Below are 18,555 nucleotides of genomic sequence, written 5' to 3' on the forward strand. Positions count from 1 at the left end.
ATCTAGCATATATTTAACACAAAAAAACAGTGACAATTTATTGTCGACAAAGGACAGCTGGACATAAAAGGGCCCCATTGCCTTCAGTAGCTTAGGGCTTCATCAAACCCACATCCGGCCCCGATTCATTATGTTAAGAAATGCCCCACAAAGTGGAAATGTGTATAGGGGGGAGAAAGGTTTTATTATTAGATTGAAAGCTTAAAAATAAAAAAAAGCTATTGCCATGTTAACAGGATACATTTAGAGGGATTGGGTGGTTGAATTAATGTTGCCCGTTTCCCTTCCTTCCACCCTCCTTGCAAAAAAATTAATAAATACAGAAGTGCAGAAGCCACCGTTTCCCCATCAGAGCACCCGAAGACTGGCCAACGGGAAATGACTTCTGCTTTTTTTGGTCTGCTTCTCAAGATGTTCAAGGAGACGAAACACACACACACACAAAGAAATAGTATTTTGGCACAGCTCTGTAAACTAGGAAGCCAGTACGTCTAGCCTTCCTATGGAATGTGTAAGCTTCTAGTTTTACAAACTTTCTGTAAACGAGGAAGACGGCGAAAGAAAGCCGTCTTCCAGCGGAACGTTGCAGGCTTTCTGCATAAACTTTGCGCTTCTGCAAGAGAGTTTTCTGCGCTCTTGTGATTGCAGTAAGAAACGGCAGCTAAGAAAATGACACTAACTACCGCCAATAGCTCTGTTTCCCTGTCACCTCAACTGGGCCCATGCTCCCTGCTCGGTTTTGCACAAAACACGTGCGTTTCCAGTTATCGAGAGAAGTTAGCACCTTCAGAGCAGCCCTGCGGGAAATGGATGCCTTGGCGCACAGCTTTCCCGGTTTCGCAACGTTCTGCGGCAGAGGATTACGAACAAAATAATAATAATAATAATCTACATTCAGTTGGTGCCCAAAACCTCAATGCTTAAAGGGGGAAAGAGGGAGGATAAGAGAAGGTTGGCATTTTGTGTGATCTGAAAGGTGGGGAAGACAAGAGAGAGAAAGCAGGAGAAAAGAAGTGGATTCAAAGAGGAAGCCGCTATTTTTGGCAGGATGCTTTCGGCTTCCCGTAGTCCGGGTGCTTTTTCCCGTGCGGAGTTATATGCTGCCGAGCTCGCTGAGGGTCTGATCCAGCGTCCGGTGCAAAGTCAGGTTCTCTTCTTTCGCCTGGGCAACTTTTTCTGATGAGAATGAATGGGAGACAAGTTTATTTTGAGACGCCCGTTCAAGTGGTGTGTCTGACTAGGACGCCTCTATTCCGCCTTCTAGTTGCAACCAATCTGTTGTGGGTTTTTTATCAAGGCGGCCACCCCTCTGAATAAGCTTTTCCCCAGGCAAGCGCTTTTCTTACGCCTGGTACATAAGTTTTAAGGCAACTGAAGGAAACCAGCTGTGCCCCCCAAAATGTCGCACTGTAATTCCCGCCACCACCATCCCAGACAACTGGCTGGATGGAAAAGACTATTTGTCTCTGAGATCCATTATTTCCAGCAAGCTACAAAAAGGACTGGGCATCTTTCTTGAGGGTATGTGGAAGTTCAGGTAAAAGCCACAGCCCAAAATATATAGCGCTGTGGTGTAATATTTAATTTATTTATTAAATGTGTCTACTGCCCTTCGTCGTAAGATCTCAGGGCAATTTGCAGAATAAAATACAGGAAAAAAACAAAACAGCAAATTGACATTTCTTGCCTCTAGCTTTCGGCTTGGCTAGTTAGTCCGTCTGAGTGCTGTGAAATCTTTCTTTTCTGTTTGAATTGTTTTAAGCTATTAAGCCACCTTGGAAAACCGTCTAATAATAGAGAAGCAAGCGAGAGGGAGAGACGCCTTTTGTATAGGAAATGGAGAAAATGAGTAAGCAGAGAGGAAATACAAGAACTTTAGGGTTTTTTTAATGGAAGCAAGTTTTTACAGAAAAAAGGAAGACAGGAAGAAAGACCGGGAAACTTGTGAAGAAGGCACACGGAGGCAGCAGGTTCTTAGGCAGGACAGGAGAGCTGGCAGAGAGATCGCAGCGATCGATTTATCTTCCTACAAGGAAGTCATATCGTTCAAAGCGTGGTCCAGCTCCTCGCTGATCGCTTTGTACTTCAGCTTTTGAGCATACAGCTCGTCTGCCGGACAGAGAAACAGAGCGAGGGGAGGAGAAAAGGGAGAAGGGAGGAAAGGGAACGTTAAAAAAATACACACAGAAGGCTAGAGAAACATTTCGGAGGAGTTTTTCAGAAAGATTTCAGCAATAAGAGAGGCATTAGTTTGTCCCAAACACTTCCACCTATGCTAAAGCCCAGTAATTTTGCAAAAAGGACAATATAGTGGTTCTCAAATGCCTTGGTTCTCAAACGCCTTGGTTCTCAAACTCCGAAAACCTGGAAGCAAGTGTTCCGGTTTTCAAATGATTTTTGGAAGCCGAACGTCCAATGCGGCTGTCGGCTATTGTTTCTGGGGCGCCTGCGCCAATCAGAAGCTGCGCCTTGGTTTCTGAACATTTCAGAAGTCACACGGACTTCCGGAATGGATTAAGTTTGGCAATTTGCTCCTTATTTTGCATTTTTGTTTTTGAAGCTTTTTTGGTTCATTTGTTTTTGTGACTGTGTGGAACCCAGTTCAGCTAATGATTGATTGTGTGACTGTGGAAATGAATAAAAGCCCCCCCCCCATCCAAACAATGACCAACATCAGTGCAGGGAAGAAAAAAAAATAAAGTTTCATTTTTACCATCTACAATACTGTCATATTTATTTAATAGTTCAGTGCAATGATTATTGCTTTCCTTTTATGGATAGATGGTCACGTTAGATAGTAAAATTCATGTTAAGTTACTGTTTTAGGGGTTGTTTTTAAAAGTCTGGAACGGATTAATCCATTTTGCATGACTTTCCACGGGAAAGCGCGCCTTGGTTTGGGAACGCTTTGGTTTTGGAACGGATTACGTTTGAGAACCAAGGGACCACTGTACAGGGACTGAAGTGACCCCAAGACTTCCTGGTCTTCATTCTCAGCCTGACCACACAGAGTCCGGCCGCAGCTCAGGGGGCAGATCTATACTTCCTGGGGCTAACCACAGACACGCAGCAACAGAAGCCCTAATACTAACTCAGCAACTTAAATCACACACACTTCAAACAGCCTCATACCTTCCAGGTCATCGATTGTCTTTTCCAGTTTGGCAACCGTTCTCTCTGCAAACTCGGCGCGTGTTTCAGCCTAGAGACACAGAGAGGGTCAAGAAAAGGGAACTCTGGCCACTGGGCAGAGACCCCAACCCACCCCAAAACCAGCTCAGCCACCCAGGAACCTCACCTCCTTCAGCTTGTCGGTCAGAACCTTGATTTCCTCTTCGTACTTGTCCTCTTTTTCAGAGTACTACAAAAACAGGGCAAAAACAGGCTCCTTTATTCCTAGGAAATCCTGGGCAACAGTTGAGACTGCCACTGATTCCCTCACTCGCCAGTCACCCCGAGGCGGGCAGCACCCCGGGGCATCCTCAAGAGCCGAAAGAGGGAAGCCTGAAGGATCAAGCTGTTCCCCAGCTTCTCTGCAGAAGGCTGCTCTCCCCAAACAAGGGGGGAGCTGGGGAGAGGAGCCCCCAATTCCCTGCCAAGCCAGCCTCTTCAATCCCAACCTCTTCCAAGGGCTGCTACCAACCTTCTCCGACTGAGCTTCAAGGGACTTGAGGTTGTTGGTGACGTTCTTCAGTTCCTCTTCAAGGTCACTGCATTTTCTGCCAGAGGGGGAAATAGGGCCTGGGGGTCAGCGCTAGTCGTCATTCCCCCCACTCTCCCAGGTGGGTTCCCCACCCCCACCTACCGTATTTTTTGCTCTAAAAGACTCACTTTTTCCCTCCTGAAAAGTAAGGGGAAATGTGTGTGCGTCTTATGGAGCGAATGCAGGCTGCGCAGCTATCCCAGAAGCCAGAACAGCAAGAGGGATTGTTGCTTTCACTGCACAGTGATCCCTCTTGCTGTTCTGGCTTCTGGGATTCAGAATATTTGTTTTCTTGTTTTCCTCCTCCAAAAACTAGGTGCGTCTTGTGGTCTGGTGCGTCTTCTAGAGCGAAAAATACGGTGCCTTTGTTTGGTTGTGTTTTTTTTGTTTTATTTATTAATGTTCTTATGTTACACTGGTAAACATTATCATATTACATCACAATATAATTTTCAGCATGCACACAAGTTTATATACCTAAAGAAAAGAAACAAGGACAAAAAACCTATTCCAAAATCATATATGTACCAACACTTTGGACTTCCTGTCTATCCCGTTGTATATTCCTTTTTTACAAAAGCAGCCTTGCGGGCTTCCCAGCATCAAGGGATACTCACAATTCGGAAACCTCGGCTCGCTCCTCCGCTCTTTCCAGTTCACCCTCCAGAATGACCAGTTTCCGTGCAACCTGCAGGAAGTGTAATGGATCAGAGAAGACGAAACCTCAGGAGCCTTTGCAGGGCTCCAAAAATAGAGGGGCAGGAAACATCCAAAATGAATTTCCTCCTAATGTCAAAGCAGCCTGCTGGAGAAAATCTGAAAATTTGCAAGGAGCCCATCGGTTGCAAAGGGGGAAGTGGGAGAGAAGGAGCCCAGAACTGGAGGGGGACACCAGTTTACGAAATCATGGGGGGGGCAGCCTGTAACACACACACCCCATAATAATCCTTGACCTTGCTAGCTAGGGCAGCGCTTCTCAACCTGTGGGTCCCCAGATGTTGTTGGACTACAACTCCCATCATCCCTGAGCTCTGGCCTTGCTAGCTAGGGGTGATGGGAGTTGTAGTTCAACAACATCTGGGGACCCACAGGTTGAGGAAGGCTGAGCTAGAGCATGGATAGACCCAGGGCCGGATTTCGGTTTGATGCAGCCCTCAGCTCCTGAAGGTAACAGGGCCCCTTCTACGTCCAGCTGTCCTTTGTCCACAACAAATTGCCGCTGGTTTTTTTGTGTTGAATATATGCTATATGGTCACTTATGGACCTAATAGGCTGCACATCATTTGCACATCACAAATAGGAGCCTACACAATACAAAACACTGTTGCTGTATGTAGGCTTTATTTTATTTCTTTTCTTATCTTATATTTTGGAAATGCACATCCAGGTTTTTTTTTCCCCTTTAATTTTTTTTTTGGGGGGGCCCCAAGAGAGTGTGGCCCTAAGCTAGAGCTTGTTTAGCTTATGCGTAAATCCGGCACTGGTCACAGACTCCACGTGGCGTGAAAGAAAAGATTTGCAAAAACCAGATAGGAACACAGGAAGCCACCAATTTTTTGCAGGGGGGGGGGCGGTGCTGTGACATGCCCCTGGCCTCCAGGCCGGATGCAACCCTCTGAGCTGCAGGAAGTGACCTCACAACTGTATCTCTCGATCTAACGATCACAGCTTGCTCTGCAAGGAGCAATCCTCAAATCGCAGAGCCAGCGATCCCTGCAGTTGCAAAAAAACCAAATTAAATGCAACGATTCAGGTTCTTCTGCCAGAACCTTCAGATTTGGTATCACTGCTTTCCATTCATGCAGCTGAGCTCTTCCTTGTTTCCATGTGTCCTAGTTAAAGAGTATCAAATACTGATTTTTAAAGGGTGGGGTGGATTGTTTATCAGACTATCACATTGATATTTTTGGGGCTTGGGTTTGAAAGGCAGAGAAGGAAGATCTGTGCTGGAATGGCAAATCTTCCGTATAATTACAGCACACACTTCATTGATAAGTAACACAATTAAATCTGTTGTTTTCTCTCTAGTAAAGTTTTGATTCCTGCTTTTAACATTGGAAACCTTGTTACAATCACGTCTTGGTCTCTTCTTCCAGGGCTTTCGAATGTTTCCTGTTCTGCGCCCTTGCAATTTTGTCTCAACCCAAAAGCAACGTATTCTTTCTGCTTGTTTAAATATGAACAGATTTAGGAACTCGCTTCTAATAAATAAAACTCCAGAAAGTCTCTCCCCCCCCCCCCAATACAATAATAACCTCACTGGATGAAAAAGAAGATGAACTCATTTTTGCTTAAGAATTCGTTCTGAAAATTAAAAAAAAAATTAAATTTAAAAATAATAACAATTGGGTTTTTTTAAATGATTCAGGTCCATTTTGCCTGTGGCAAGGAACGCCAAAGGGGGCGTTTCAGCTGCTGCTAGAGGAATCTGCCTCCAAAGCTGGTCCTGTGTAGCCCCCCAGCATCACTTCCCCCCAGGAGAGCCCCCCCCCAACTCACCTCTTCGTATTTGCGATCGGCCTCCTCTGCAATGTGTTTGGCTTCCTTCAGCTGCAGCTCCTGAATTTCCATCTTCTCCTCGTCCTTCATGGCTCTGTTTTCAATCACCTTCATGCCTCTGGAGACACAAGAGGAGCCGTTCTGAACTCCCAAACACCCGTCCTCCCCCACCTGCAGCGCTCAGGCCCTTGTCGGTCTGCGTTTTGCCTTATCGGATGAGACCAAGTCGAGCCCGTGTGTCGGAACTGAGAGACGTCTAATTTGGGGTCTACTTGTTCCAACGGTTGCGGCTGAGGACGAATCCTAAATTTGGGAGGTGCAAAGGTGGAAGGGAAGACTTCTTTGCCCCCCCCCCACTATTCTGCAACCAAGGAAGTCTGTCTACCAGCTTCATCTGAGACCCTCCCTGCCCACAGACTGTCTGGCCAGAGTGGTGCATGCTCTGGTTATCTCCCGCTTGGACTACTGCCATGCGCTCTCCATGGGGCTGCCTTTGAAGGTGACACGGAAACAACAACTAATCCAGAATGCGGCAGCCAGACTGGGGACTGGGAGTGGAGACCGTATAACCCCGGTCCTGAAAGATCTACATTGGCTCCCAGGACGTTTCCAAGCACAATTGAAAGTGTTGGTGCTGACCTTGAAAGCCCTAAACGGCCCAGTAGACCTGAAGGAGCGTCTCCACCCCGGACACCAGAGTCCATCTGGCAGTTCCCTCCGTGCGAGAAGTGAGGTTACAGGGAACCAGGCAGAGGGCCTTCTCAGTGGTGGCGCCCGCCCTGTGGAACTCCCTCCCACTAGATGTCAACTTTTAGAAGACATCTGAAGGCAGCCCTGTATAGGGAAGTTTTTGATGCTCGGTGTATGTTTTTATGCGTGTTGGAAATCACCTAGAGTGGCAGGGTACAAATAACAAAATTATTATCACCATCATCATCATCATTATTACTACTTTGGGCTGCTGTGGGACTACAAACCTTCCTCTGCAAGCCCCGTACCCCACGTGCAAAGTCGCCTCCCCCCATGTACCTCTCGCTCTCATCGGCCGCCTTTTCGGCTTCCTCCAGCTTCTGCAACGCGGTAGCGAGACGCTCCTGGGCCCGATCCAATTCCTCTTCCACCAGCTGGATCCTGCGGTTCAGGGATGCCACCTCCCCTTCTGCCTGTGGGGAAACACAGAGGGGGGAGTGAGCCACTGGGGCCGGGTGATGCAAGGACAAAACGAGGCTTAATTTCACCCGGGTCAAAGAACCAGTTTGGAATATGCAAAGGGGGCAGAAAAAACCCGGTTTACACCCACCCCATCGCTCCAGCTCTGGCTAACTGGGTGATCCTGAGGATAGGGGGGATAGTTTAAGTTTTAGGGTGCCCCCGGAGCCCCACATTTCCACCCATGGCCAGTGCTAGCAGGTCTCCTTCCAGGGGGCTCCCCTTGCTTCCTACCTGGCCGCCCCCAAAAGGCCCAGAAGGAGAAGGAGGAGGACGCCAGGTGAGGACAGGTAGGAGAGAAAAAGGAGGAGAAGCAGGAGAAGCAGGAGGTGTCCCGTCCCGTCGGAGCGAGGTCCGGCCCTGGGGTCTCCAGGCGTCCAGGCGCAGCGGGAAGGAGGCGCAGAAGGAGCCGGGAGGAGGCGCGCGCAGCCCCGGGAGCATCTTGCAGAGGCGTCGGGCGGAGCCTCGACGGCTGGGGCTCTCCTCCGGGCTCCCTCCCGAGGGGTGCCTCTTCAGCCTTTCCCGGCTCCGGCGGAAGGCGATCCTAAGCGAGGGGGACGGGCGGCAGCGACGGCGCGCCCCTCTCCCCCGACGGGGCGTCCCGGGGCAGCAGGAGCGCAGAGAAGAAGGAGGAGGAGGAGAGCGGAGAAAGAAAGTTTGGAGAGGCGCAAAGCGGCGGAGGAGGCGCCGGCTGCGCGCGCCCCGCCGAGGCTCCTCTTCCGACGGCGCTCACTTTCTCGCGCAGCTCGCGCTCCTGGTCGCGCTGGCGCTGCAGGATCTGGGCGCGGTCCTCGGCCTCGTCGGCCTCCTGCTGCAGCGCTTGGATCTTGCGCTTCACCGCCTCCAGGGAGCCCGTGGCGGCGGCCATCCCGTCGGATCCCGGCGGCAGCGAGGGCAAAGAGAAGCAAAGGGCGCGGCTCCTCCGGTGCGCGTTGGCGAGGGCGCAGCGGCGTCGGGCGGGAGGAAGGGGAGGAGGGAGGGGAGGACTGGGGGAGGGGCCGTGACGTCGGCACCGCTGGCGCATCGTGACGTGGCCACCGCTGGGACAACCCCGAGGACAGCCCCTTCGGGGTGGCGCGCAAAGGAGGAGAGCACCTCCGAGGTCCGCTAGCCGGGACGGGGCGGGCAGAGGCTTTTCCTCCCGGCTGGGCTGCGGTACTGCTGCTCCTTCTCAGGGGACAGGGAGCCCCAAGCGATCAGACGGGACCCCCCCGCTCTGTTCGAGGGAAGCAACCCTGGATGGACGGAGCCCCCTCTCTGCCCACCTGGACGGCAGGTGTCTCTGCTAAAGGCAACGTAGCTCGCCACGGGGGGCGTCTAGAGGGAGCCGGGCACCCCCATATTTTCAAGAAGCCTCCCCCCAAAACAAATTCCGCGGTAGTCCTCCCTCGGGATTTGGAAAGGCGCCCGAAGCCACGTGCTCTTTCTGGGTCTCCTGCCGAGGCGCACCGGGGCCAGGGGCGTAGCGCCCCCCCCAAAAAAAAATCCTCAAAAATCTGGAGCTGAGGTTCTCTCTCCGCTAGGGTTCCTCTTTACTCTTGAGTTGTTCAAAATATCCTTCCACTCCTCCTCCTTAATTTAGCTGCCTGGTCCTCTTCGGGGATAGATGCTGAAATTCTTGAAACGTTTCCCGAATTCTCCCTACGCTTCTCTTGCATCTTGGTTTCTTATCTTTGCAGCCAGAATTTTATCCAGTCTTTTATTCCAGCTGGCACCCCTCCTCTCCAAATGTCTTCGCCAACCTGAACAGGCACTTTATATTTCTTCCTCAGCCCCCATCCCTGGCATAGTTGAATTTTTTTTCGTCCAAAGGCTTTTTGGCTTTCCTACTCCTCCTTTGGGAAACCACCCAAAGTGGTTGAGCTTTCATTGGGAGGGGTACCCAAAGCCGCAGTGCCACCCCATCGCCCCCGCCCCCACCTAGCCTTCCTACCAGGGCCGTCTTTACCCCGGGGGTCCAAGGGGTGCGGGACACCCGGGCGCTGAATTCTGGGGGGCACCAGGCGCCTGCTGCTGAAGCCGCCTAAGCTCTTAACTATCTACCTTTTACGAAATAATTGATCATTTTGATCAAGCTAGAAAAACAAAATACATACGGTATATACCTAGGTATTACCGAAATGTATACCTACTGCTGTGGGACCAGAGATTTACAGAAGATTGGAAGAAGTACCGTATTTTTTGCTCCATAAGACTCACTTTTCCCCTCCTCAAAAGGAAGGGGAAATGTGTGTGCGTCTTATGGAGCGAATGCAGGCTGCGCAGCTATCCCAGAAGCCAGAACAGCAAGAGGGATTGTTGCTTTCACTGCGCAGCGATTCCTCTTGCTGTTCTGGCTTCTGAGATTCAGAATATTTTTTTTCTTGTTTTCCTCCTCCAAAAACTAGGTGCGTCTTGTGGTCTAGTGCGTCTTATAGAGCGAAAAATACGGTATATGAATTATTTGAAAAGCAACTGTCATCAACAAATCACGCTAGTAGGACTACAATAAGTTTTGTAAGGAGAAATATACGAAGTGTTACAAAGTAGAAAAAGATAGAGATTTTGGTTATGAGTTTGAAATGTAATAGGGAAGAGAAGAAATGCATACGGAGAGATTAGATTGGAAAATTTTCAGACAGGATGGATGGAAATCAAAAAAATTGAATAAGATGTAAAAGTATGTTTAATTACTGTTGAAAATGATATGTTAAAAAACTAATAAAAAATGTTTGTGTGTGTGTGTGTATATGTATGTATGTATGTATGTATGTATGTATGTATTTCTACTGTTTCACTAAAGAACTTTTGACTTTATGCACACATTTACCAAAGACGCGCCGCACTTGTCGGCACTTGTCATTATCAATGGCGCCGTGCACCTGAAATTAACAAAATTTGGGGGTGCTGGGCAGATATTTCCACCCCAGTGGTGCGTAAGCTAAAGACGGCCCTGCTTTCTACACTACTGGCACCCATCAGCTTTTGCAGCCAGTGCAGGGACGCGGGTGGCGCTGTGGCTTAAACCACAGAGCCTAGGACTTGCCAATCAGAAGGTCGGTGGTTCGAATCTCTGCAATGACGGGGTGAGCTCCCATTGCTCGGTCCCTGCTCCTGCCAACCTAGCAGTTCGAAAGCACGTCAAAGTGCAAGTAGATAAATAGGTACCGCTCTGGCGGGAAGGTAAACAGCGTCTCCGTGTGCTGCTCTGGTTCGCCAGAAGCGGCTTAGTCCTGCTGGCCACATGACCCGGAAGCTGTACGCCGGCTCCCTCGGCCAGTAAAGCGAGATGAGCGCCAGAGTCGGTCACAACTGGACCTAATGGTCAGGGGTCCCTTTACCTTTACCTTACAGGCCAAGTACTGCTGCCTTGGCGTGCCCATTGCAGAAGTTGATGGGAATCATAGACCAAAAAACCCAGAGGACCCTCCACCCCAGTCCCAAGTTTGGCATGGCCGGCCTACGTACATCCGTGGCTTTCTTATCTGCCATCTCCAGCTTCTCCTGAGCATCCTTGAGAGCTTCAGAGTATTTGTCGAGCTCGTCCTCAGTGCCTTTGAGCTTCTTCTGCAGAGACACCAGTTCATCCTCCACCTGCCGAAAGAGAGGGAGAGATAATATTGCAGATTATTACATACCCATCACTTGGGAAGACAGGTGAACGAATACCAGTATACTGGAAGAAGCAAAGATCGCCAGTGTCAAAGCAACATCGCTGGACTGGTCACGTTGTGTGGAAGCCTGGTGATCGTCTTCCAAAGCAACTCCTCTATTCTGAACTTAAAAATGGAAAGATTAATGCTGGTGGTCAACAAAAGAGGTTCAAAGACTGTCTCAAGGCATATCTTTTAAACTGTAGTATAAACGCCGGCAACTGGGAAACACTGGCCTGCGAGCGCTCCAGTTGGAGAACAGCCTTGACGAAAGGTGTAATGGGCTTTGAACAGTGGCGTAGCGTGGGGGGTGCAGGGGGGGCCGGCCGCACCGGGCGCAACATCTGGGGGTTAGGGTTAGGGGGCGCAAATCCATGGGTTAGGGGGTGCAAATCCATGGGTTAGGGGGCGCAAATTACTTGCCTTGCCCCTGGTGCTGACAACCCACGCTATACCACTGGCTTTGAAGACACTCGAACTCAGGACTAGAGGGAGAAATGTGCCAAGAGGAAGGCACACTTGGCAAACCCTCACTGGGATCAACTCCCGCCCAGAAACCAATGTCCCCACTGTGGAAGGACGTGGGGATCCAGAATTGGCCTCCACAGTCACTTACGGACTCATTGTTAAAACTGTAGTTATCGAAGACAATCTTACTCAGCTACGAGGGATCACCAGAGAGGAAGAAGATAGGGCATTGGGTTGGCATATGTCCTATTTCTCCCAGACACGTCCTCTTTTTCAGGATTAAAATTTGATTTTTTAAATCTGGGTTTTTTCATTTGGTGTTTTTTCTTTACAGTAACCCAAGAAAAAATTCCTAGTGCATTCAACTCAGATCTAAGCGGGCCTGCAGTGGAGAATCGCGATCCACCAGGAATCTATTTAACGTTGCGCTCTTTGCTTCCACAAGGGAGAAGGAAACATCGAGAGGAAAAACCACAACAAGGCAGATTTAATTGGTTGGGTCAGAGAACAGCGTTTTATTTGAACATTAAATTGTGATGCACTTTTTTGGGGGAGGGGCTGGTCAGTGACCCTCTTGCAACCACTTATGGAAAACCATCCCTTTGCTCCTTAGGCCGAGCAGCCAAAAAATGTATGCTGGAGCCTTATCTCTCTCTCTCTCTCTCTCTCTCTCTCTCTCCACCTTCCCATATAAATCCATCCTGCTTTCCCAAAGCAGCTATTTATATCATTCCAGGCCAGCGGTGGGTGCCCAGTTTCCCTGGTTCTGATGAGCACTCCCCTTATCTTGCGGCCGGCCAGCGATAAAGTTATCTGGCTGTGGGAAAGAACGCCCTGCTCTGCCCTTCGCAGTGTGTTCTTTTCGGGGTGGGGGTGGGGGTGGGGAGCCTGAGGTTATTTCTCCCTCGCAGTGGCATAGCGTGGGTTGTCAGCACCCGGGGCAAGGCAAGTAATTTGTGCCCCCTAACCCGTGGATTTGCGGCCCCTAACCCTAACCCCCAGATGTTGCGCCCGGTGCGGCCGGCCCCCCCTGCACCCCCCACGCTACGCCACTGCTCACTCGTCCCCTTCCCCACTCACCTGGCCTTGAGCCAACACCTTAATGGCCCCTTTCCTTCCGCAGACCCTCCAAGTGCCCCTATTTTCCAGGGACAGCCCCAGATTTACAGAAGCCGCCCCGGTTTCTGATCTGATCTCAGAATATCCCGCTTTTCCTTAGGACATCCCTATTTTCAGGGGAGAAACATTGGAGGGGATGGAATAGGACTTCCCTATTTTCACAAGAGAAACGTTGGAGGGGATGGAATAGGACGTCCCTCTTTTCAAGGGAGAAACATTGGAGGGGATGGAATAGGATGTCCCTATTTTCAGGGGAGAAACATTGGAGGGGATGGAATAGGACGTCCCTATTTTCAGGGGAGAAACGTTGGAGGGGATGGAAGAGGACGTCCCTATTTCCAGGGGAGAAGCGTTGGAGGGGATGGAATAGGACGTCCCTATTTTCAGGGGAGAAGCGTTGGAGGGGATGGACCAGGACGTCCCTCTTTTCAGGGGAGAAATGTTGGAGGGGATGGAATAGGACGTCCCTATTTTCATCGGATAATTTTTTCTCCTATGTTTGACAGGTGTTACGGTTGCTCTGTGTGTCACTGGGCCGCTCCCCGCTTTGGGTTTGGGGGCTGCGGCCAAGAGACAGCTGAGCCTGGGCCTTTGGTGCCAGCTGGAGCGGCTTAAACTGCCCCTGGGGGAAGAGAGGGAGAGGGAGACCCCTGGGACCCAGAGTTTGCCAGCACCTCATCCCAGAAGGTCAGCCTTAAACCCAGGTAGCGAGCCGTCCGTGCTCTTTCCCCGGGTGCGGAGAGCTGCAAATAAATGCCTCTTAATCCTGCCCATCACATCCAGCCATGAGCTCATCTGTTCTTCATGGGAAATATGAGGAAGGGAAGCAGCCAGTCTCCCACCAGCCTCACTGTTGTTTGGGGAAATTCGGGGGAACCAGTGAGATCACTAGGCTGCCTCTGCTACGTTTGTCCGGACTCAAAAAAGGATTAAAACAAGGAGAAGCAGCTTTGGAGAGTTCCTGCAGACCAAATCCTGCGTCTTGGAGCAGAGAACAGGCCCTGTTTCATCCCAGCAGGGCCTTACCTGAGAGTAAGCCCCCTAGAAGACAGCGGGAGCTGCTTCTGGAGACGCCTAGCAGTTTGTGCCTCAGTGGCACGGTCTGTAGAATGGGCATAATTTATTTGTTGACTATATATATACCTCTCTATAGCCGCAAGGTCTCAGGCCAGTTCACAGGATAAAACCAGAATATAAATCTACGTGCCCTTTATATACACCCCCTAGACAAAAAAAACCCCTCGATTACGTCCTTGGCTCTCTCCCCAACTGACCTCCCCTTGAACAAATCTCTATTTCACCGGCTGGCGATAATGTCTTTATTACTGTGCACAGGTTGCAAAATTTGCCTCGGCTGCAAGTAAGTTGAGAGCTGGGCACCAAGGCAAGTATCATAAGGGTGTGTGTCTGCGTGAGAGAAGTGGAGTGCTTAACTTACACAAGAGTGATTTTTTGCATTTTTGCATGTTTGCTGTTGTTGTTCAGTTTTAAATTAATTATTTGCATCCTTCACGTTGCGACCGATTGCGGAGGCTAATAGCAGGGGTAGCCAACTTCCAAGAGACAGCGATCTGCTCACAGAGTTAAAAACTGGCAATGATCTACTCCCTTTTGGGGGGTTCAGGTAAAAATTGATGAGCTATTTTTGCTTTTTCTTAAGAAAGAGAAGGCCTGTTTTGCAGGGGTTCAGGTTGAAGTGGTTGAGCTTTTTTTAGGGAAAGGAAAGCCACGTTTATTAGGGGTCCGGGGCAAAAATGTTGAGCTTTTTGGGAGCCAAACTTGTTCAGCTTCTTGAGGGGGGGGACCAGTGATCTACCAGTGATCTACCACAGAAGTCCAGCAATCTACCAGTAGATCACAACCTGCCTGTTGGACGTGCCTGGTTGTAGCTTTTTAGCAATAAAGATTCATTCCATATCAATCTACGGAGCGCATAATCAAAATAAAAGCGACGCTAGCAGCAACACTGGCGATGAATGTATGTATTAAACCTCCCAATGGGGCAACTTGCCCCCCTCTCCCCCCACATGCCCCCTCAAGCCTCTTGCCCCTGCCTTCTGCCCCCTCACCTGTTTGCACTTGTCCTCCGCTGCCTTCTTGTCCGCCTCGGCTTGCTCCGCTCGGTCAATGGCGTTCTCCTTGTCCAGTTTCAACATCTGCATCTTCTTCTTGATGGCCTCCATCTTTGCGGCTGGCGGGAGATTCTGCGGACAGAGTTAGGGCAGAGGGCAGGCAGGCAGGCAACAGGCGACTGGGGGGGCCCTATATTTGAGCTCCTGGTTTTAAGCTCCTGGCTGTGCTGACGTAGCCAACGATAAGTGGGGAGGAATCTCTCCAGTCCTCTCCCGACACCTTATTTGGAACTCGGCGTCTTTAAAGAAAAGAAAAGCACTTGTTTCCATTTTTAACTTTCCAGCAGAAGCGAGTGCCTGGGCCAGGGACACAAAACTCCCTCGACTGGCACTGTGGGGCAGCTGAGCCAAGGCTTGGCCCGAACCATAGGAAAGGATCCAGACCCTACAGGTGGGAATGGAGCAAGATCTTGCAAGGAGTGTGCAGGGCCTCAGCCGAAACAAGTGGGCTTCAAACTCTGCACAAACGCGGTGAGTTCCCAAGGTTGTAGCAGCAGCAGCAGCAGCAGCAGCTGGTGGAAGGCAGGACTCAAACCCACGGCTTCCAGTTCCGAGAAAAGAGAGGCTCAACATCAGGAAGAACTTTCTGTTCGGCTGTGGGATGGAAGGCGGCGAACTCTCCTTCCTTGGAGGGTTGGGCGGCCATCCGTCCAGTAGTGCTTTAGCTGAGATTCCTGCATTGCAAGGGGGTTGGGATGGATGTCCTTCAGGGGTCCCCTTCCAATGCTACGATTTTGCGATTCATAATCGGGAAGATGGTGGCGACGGCAGACGAAGCAGCAAGCAAAGTGCGTGGCAGAAAGCTGGAAACAGAATACAGGGTTGCGGAGTGTTTTGGAGGCTGCTCTGCGCTCCCAGGGCCCTGAAGCGGCCTTTGCATTCCAGCTTAGTCCTGCTTGCTTTCTCCCTCGTACTTTCATCTCCAGATAAAAGCCCAGTGGAAACGGGTCCTGGCTGCCACAAGCACTTTTGGGCCCTGCGTAAATCATCACTTGTCACAAACAGAGCAAAGCTTTCGTTCTTCCTGGTGGTTGTCTGGCTGAGCCCGGCTCTGCAAAAGCTGCCTCTCTTCCTTCAATAAGCAGAAGTCGTCCTGGTACTGCAAAATTGCTTGCGGAAGCAGAGCTGCAAAGGGTGCCTTTCGAGCATGTGCAGAGCGCCCTGCTTCCTTGTGGCCAGGGAGCAAGCAGCCCAGAGGCGTCTGGGACCCTGAGCAAATCTGAGCTCACCTTTTCGAAACAGCCTCTTGCAAATCGGCTGGCTGGGGAAGAGTTTGAGGCTCTGGGAATCTCTTGCATTGCAAGCCGAGAATTTCTTGGCACTGGGGCGGTGCCCTGAAGGAAATGGCCCATTTCCCAGATGCTTGGACCCCGGAGAAGCCCCTCTTCAGGAGGGCTGTTTCTTTGCCACCAGGCCAGGCAGCTGGAGAGCGGCTCTGGTTCGGAGCCCAGTCGAAACAGGATCCGTCTCCCAGGAAATGGCGAGGCAGACGGTCCGAGGCCTTTTATGGAGAACTTTCGAACAAACATCAAGGGAATTGAGAGAGGCGGCTCTGGGGCGGGTCAGGAGGCAGCGGTAGCAGAAAAGCAAAGCAGGGAAGAATCAGAACAGGTGTCCGGCTGGTAACCGGGCAGAAATAAAAGCAGAGGCGAGGTTGCAAACCCGTCTGGGCTGAAAAATACTTTTGCATGTGGTCAATTTTGATTAAGACTCGGCTACAGATATAACATTTTAATTGTGTTTTGAGTGCATTGTACAAATGGGGCACTAGATGGCGCTGACGAGCTAATGGCAAATTCCATATATATTTTACAACGGTTTTTGTTTTAAAAAAGCATTTTCATGGCGTTTTTTAAATATCTGTGTAGATTCAGGTTCCCATTCCAGAGTGGAGGTCTGAATGAAGAGGGGAAGAGAAGAAGAAAAAGGTTTTTTTTCCTTTAGTTTGTGTACAACAGGATATGTTCTGAATTATGATGATGAAGAAGAATATTCTTATTCTTATTAATCACCACTTGCCCTTCAACCCAAGACCCCAGGACATACCCTCCAGCATTTCTCCCCTGAAAACAGGGACACTCTATTCCATGATGATGATGATGGTGAATAATTTTATTATTTATACCCCACCCCTCTAACCAGGTTGACCCAGCCACATACAGTGTGTATAATAAAATTAAACATGAAGAAACTTCTCTTTACAGGGCAGCCTTCTGGTGTCTTCTAATGGTTGTATAGTTACTTAACTCCTCCTTATTATTACTGAATAGGACATCCCTATTTTCAGTGGGGAAACGTTGGAGGGGATGGAATTGTTGTTGTTTAGTCGTGTCCGCCTCTTTGTGACTCCCTGGACCAGAACACGCCGGGCACTCCTGTCTTCCACTGCCTCCCGCAGTTTGGTCAGACTCATGTTGGCCGCTTCGAGAACATTGTCCAACCATCTCGTCCTCCGTCGTCCCCTTCTCCTTGCGCCCTCCATCTTTCCCAACATCAGGGTCTTTTCCAGGGAGTCTTCTCTTCTCCTGAGGTGGCCAAAGTCTTGAAGCCTCAGCTTCAGGATCTGTCCTTCCAGTGAGCACTCAGGGCTGATTTCCTTCAGAATGGAGAGGTTTGATCTTCTTGCAGTCCATGGGACTCTCAAGAGTCTCCTCCAGCACCAGAATTCAAAAGCATCAGTTCTTCGGCGATCAGCCTTCTTTATGGTCCAGCTCTCACTTCCACACATCACTACTGGGAAAACCATGGCTTTAACTATACAGACCTTTGTTGGCAAGGTGATGTCTCTGCTTTTTAAGATGCTGTCTAGGTTTGTCATCGCTTTCCTCCCAAGGAGCAGGCATCTTTTAATTTCATGACTGCTATCACCATCTGCAGTGATCATGGAGCCCAAGAAAGTAAAATCTCTCACTGCCTCCATTTCTTCCCCTTCTATTTGCCAGGAGGTGATGGGCCCAGTGGCCATGATCTTCGTTTTTTTGATGTTGAGCTTCAGACCATATTTTGCGCTCTCCTCTTTCACCCTCATTAAAAGGTTCTTTAATTCCTCCCCACTTTCTGCCATCAAAAATGGAAATGGGGATGGAATAGGACGTCCCTATTTTCATTGGATAAGTATTTCATTCAAGCTGGTACCCCATCCATTCACGTCTCCCCATTTCCAGCAAATTGCCAGGCAAAAGAGGCAGGCGAGCTTGGCTTCCTCCAGCCAATCACAACTCACCTGTCCAGGCTCGGGAGAACAGTTATCCAATCCGAGTCGAGTTATTTGCATCTCCCTCCAGCCATTCATAAAGTCCACCGGGAGAAAAGCTGGCCAGCCAATCACAGCACCGGAATCAACTTTCTTAGTTTTTGGACTGGTCACAAGTGGGGGGGGGGCCGAGGAGAAATCCAACCGCTGAACTGTTGAGGGACCCTATGGGTCATCTCTAGACCAATCCGCTGCAAGGCAAGGCTCTTTTTGCCCTACGCAGGACTCGAACCCACGACCGTGACATTGAACGTGCTTGAGCCATCAAGGAAGTTTCATCTCCTCGGGCAGAGAGTCTTCCTGAACGTCTTCCATTGCCGATCAGCCCCGGGCTGGTTCCCTGCAAATCAAACCACATGGCGAGGAAAATGCGCAAGGACCAAGCAGAACCGCGCGCAAAGATGGGCGCAAAAATGGCGCAAATCCCCAGAGGGCCACCAGGGGGCAGCAGACACAACGCAACAAACCCAAGCCAAAGCCAGGTCCGATCTGCAGCCGAGAGGAATATATATTCTTTAGGGGGTTTTCCTGGGCTAAGTG

The 18,555-nt window shown here is 50.1% G+C and overlaps 1 protein-coding gene across 2 annotated transcripts; it reads right to left on the bottom strand.

The window, feature by feature from the left end:
• Positions 1-165: 165 nt before the first annotated feature.
• Positions 166-14,890, bottom strand: TPM4 (tropomyosin 4). Of its 2 annotated transcripts, none has more exons than XM_079960911.1 (9): positions 14,700-14,890; positions 10,859-10,984; positions 7,232-7,365; positions 6,203-6,320; positions 4,321-4,391; positions 3,644-3,719; positions 3,299-3,361; positions 3,133-3,202; positions 166-1,176 (listed from the first exon to the last, which is right to left on the bottom strand). In XM_079960911.1, exons 1-9 carry the CDS (start codon positions 14,811-14,813, stop codon positions 1,094-1,096), a joined length of 855 nt encoding a protein of 284 aa, XP_079817037.1. In that variant the 5' UTR covers positions 14,814-14,890; the 3' UTR covers positions 166-1,093. The 2 variants fall into 2 exon arrangements, with proteins under 2 accessions (XP_079817037.1, XP_079817036.1); XM_079960910.1 differs by lacking the exon at positions 166-1,176 and adding an exon at positions 1,866-2,109 and having other exon boundaries at positions 14,700-14,889.
• Positions 14,891-18,555: the final 3,665 nt, after the last annotated feature.

This window comes from Podarcis cretensis, assembly GCF_951804945.1.
Source record: "Podarcis cretensis genome assembly, chromosome: 18".
Lineage (NCBI taxonomy): Eukaryota > Metazoa > Chordata > Lepidosauria > Squamata > Lacertidae > Podarcis > Podarcis cretensis.

Coding starts and splice junctions, on each gene's coding strand:
- TPM4 (XM_079960911.1), bottom strand. CDS start 14,813: ATGGAGGCCATCAAGAAGAAGATGCAGATGTTGAAACTGGACAAGGAG. Junction 10,985..14,699: donor CGGAGGACAAGTGCAAACAG/GTGAGGGGGCAG, acceptor CTCTTTCGGCAG/GTGGAGGATGAACTGGTGTC. Junction 7,366..10,858: donor CAGATAAGAAAGCCACGGAT/GTACGTAGGCCG, acceptor GTTTCCCCACAG/GCAGAAGGGGAGGTGGCATC.